This window comes from Pseudorasbora parva, chromosome 15 (assembly GCF_024679245.1).
Source record: "Pseudorasbora parva isolate DD20220531a chromosome 15, ASM2467924v1, whole genome shotgun sequence".
Lineage (NCBI taxonomy): Eukaryota > Metazoa > Chordata > Actinopteri > Cypriniformes > Gobionidae > Pseudorasbora > Pseudorasbora parva.
This window is the reverse complement of record NC_090186.1, coordinates 40,269,273-40,271,360: the sequence shown is the minus strand read 5'-3', so window position 1 is coordinate 40,271,360 and position 2,088 is coordinate 40,269,273. Positions and strand designations below refer to the sequence as shown.

Sequence of the window (2,088 nt, the reverse complement as noted above, 5' to 3'; positions counted from 1 at the left end):
ATACAGTACAACTTATCAAAATATATAATATTTCATATAATCGCTCAAGCAATGCTTAGACATCAGTAATACAGCTTAAGTTGCCTAACGTTACTGTTACTTCAAGCCATTCAATGACAGTTAGTTAGCTAGAAAAATGAAGTCTGGTGAGGAGCATTCTGCTAAAAAACTTGAAACAGCTACAATCACATGACTGGTGTTCACATCACAACATGTTAGATGACTTCCTTCAAACCTTATTACATCATAATTAAGTCCAAGTCTTTCTTGATCCAGTAAGGTTTTAAAAGAAATTAATTATAGAGGGGTGTCTATTTGTCACATTGAGAAGTTGTCACAAGGGCTACAACTCAATATTTTAGTACTCAGTTTTTGGAGATTGTCAAAAATATCAATGTGCAATAAATTAACTATATCTCTAAAATAATTGAGGAAATATTCACTAGACGTTTTATAGTCAAGACCCTTGTTTAATATGATAAAATAAATGTATACAAATACAATGACCTACACAAAGTATATATGAAAAACTGGGAAACATTGTTATCTTACATTTAATAACTTACATCACATTCATCAGGGAGGAGTCTTTATTAAACACTTTAAATGAGAAAATTAATTTTAAGCTTTTCTGAAACCAGGGGTAAAATAAGGCATAGATGATGGGATTAATGGTGGAGTTCAGGAAGAAAAATATTACAGTAACATCTCTGACATAGAACAAATCATCATTACTGTACGGGATCACTAAAGAACAAATATAATATGGCAGTACACAAAGGAGAAACGCAAAGACCAGAATCCCCAGAAGCATCGCAGCTTTTCGCTCTGATTTATCACTGGTTCTGTTTTTAGAGGATTCTCTGCTGTTGTGAACCTGAAGAGCTCTTATAGCAGTCACATGTTTCCTAGCAATGACAAAAACATGTGTGTATAATATTATGATGAGTGAACATGGCACAAGAAACACAACCAGGAGATCAATAACAGAAGAAACCCCATCAATAATACAAAGACATTGTCCTAGACACATAACATCAGTGAAGTTTCCATTAAAGAAGAGAAGAGTGAAGTTATAGAGGAGTAAAAGCAGCCAGTTAAATAAAGTTGCTATGCAGTTCACAGTGGGTGAGATTTTCTCTGAGTAAAAAAAAGGAGAATGTAAAGCCAAAAACCGATCAACTGCGATTAGAGCCACAGTGTGAACAGAGGCGCTTGATGCTTGAAAAGTCGCAAAATTGAAAACCAAACACATGACCAGCCCAGAAGTCCAACATGACTCAATCAGCAAAGTCAAGTGAAATGGCATCACAAAAAGTCCTGTAAGGAGATCAGACACAGCCAAAGAGAGGATGAGGATGTTAGCAGGTGTGTGGAGCTGCTTGAAGTGACTAACAGAGATGATGACCAGCAGGTTTCCACACACGGTCAGAAGAGCCACAGCTGCTGCGGCCACATACAGAATCACATACACAGATAAAGAAACAGATCTCTCTGGACAGAAATATTCCTGACAGCCATCCGTTTGGTTCATTGCTGTCAGATTCATTCTGAAGTACTTGAAAGAAACATCCAAACAGAGAATCGTTCCCTGTGACTTCCTTCATATAACCACATGCGTAACCACAGATGAAGATCTCTGAAGATGCTATTTGTTTCTCCAACAGCTCTGAACGGCTCCTCACTGTCACTCCTGGAGGATCCACAATAAAGATGTGCTACAGCCCATGTCTCCTTTTATACACTTGACATGTTGACTCTTTCTAAACCCGGCAACATCAAGGGAGAAGAATATACAGCTGAGAGATCAACTGATTAGTGTCACATCAAATTCATACAAAAAGCATAAGTGGGCTTACAGTACATAAAATGTATAAAAAAAATAAAAACTATAAAACAGTCAAAAAATATTTCTTTATTTTTCAAATACCAGAGACAATCCAAATTGTAGAACCCTGAATTAGAAAACTTTGCCTTGGAAAGCAAAGTGGAAAAAGGGTCGGTGCTCTGGACAAAGTGGAATGTGGAAATATGCTTCTTTCAGGTCGAAGGAAGTAAACCACCCTTCTGCGTTTATGGACTGCATTA

The 2,088-nt window shown here is 36.9% G+C and overlaps 1 protein-coding gene across 1 annotated transcript; it reads right to left on the bottom strand.

Moving 5' to 3' along the window:
* Window positions 1-562: 562 nt before the first annotated feature.
* LOC137042047 (trace amine-associated receptor 13c-like) lies at window positions 563-1,656 on the bottom strand. The gene has a single exon (XM_067418737.1). The coding sequence runs from the start codon at window positions 1,547-1,549 to the stop codon at window positions 563-565; it is 987 nt and encodes a 328-aa protein (XP_067274838.1). The 5' UTR covers window positions 1,550-1,656.
* Between the last annotated feature and the right edge of the window lie 432 nt (window positions 1,657-2,088).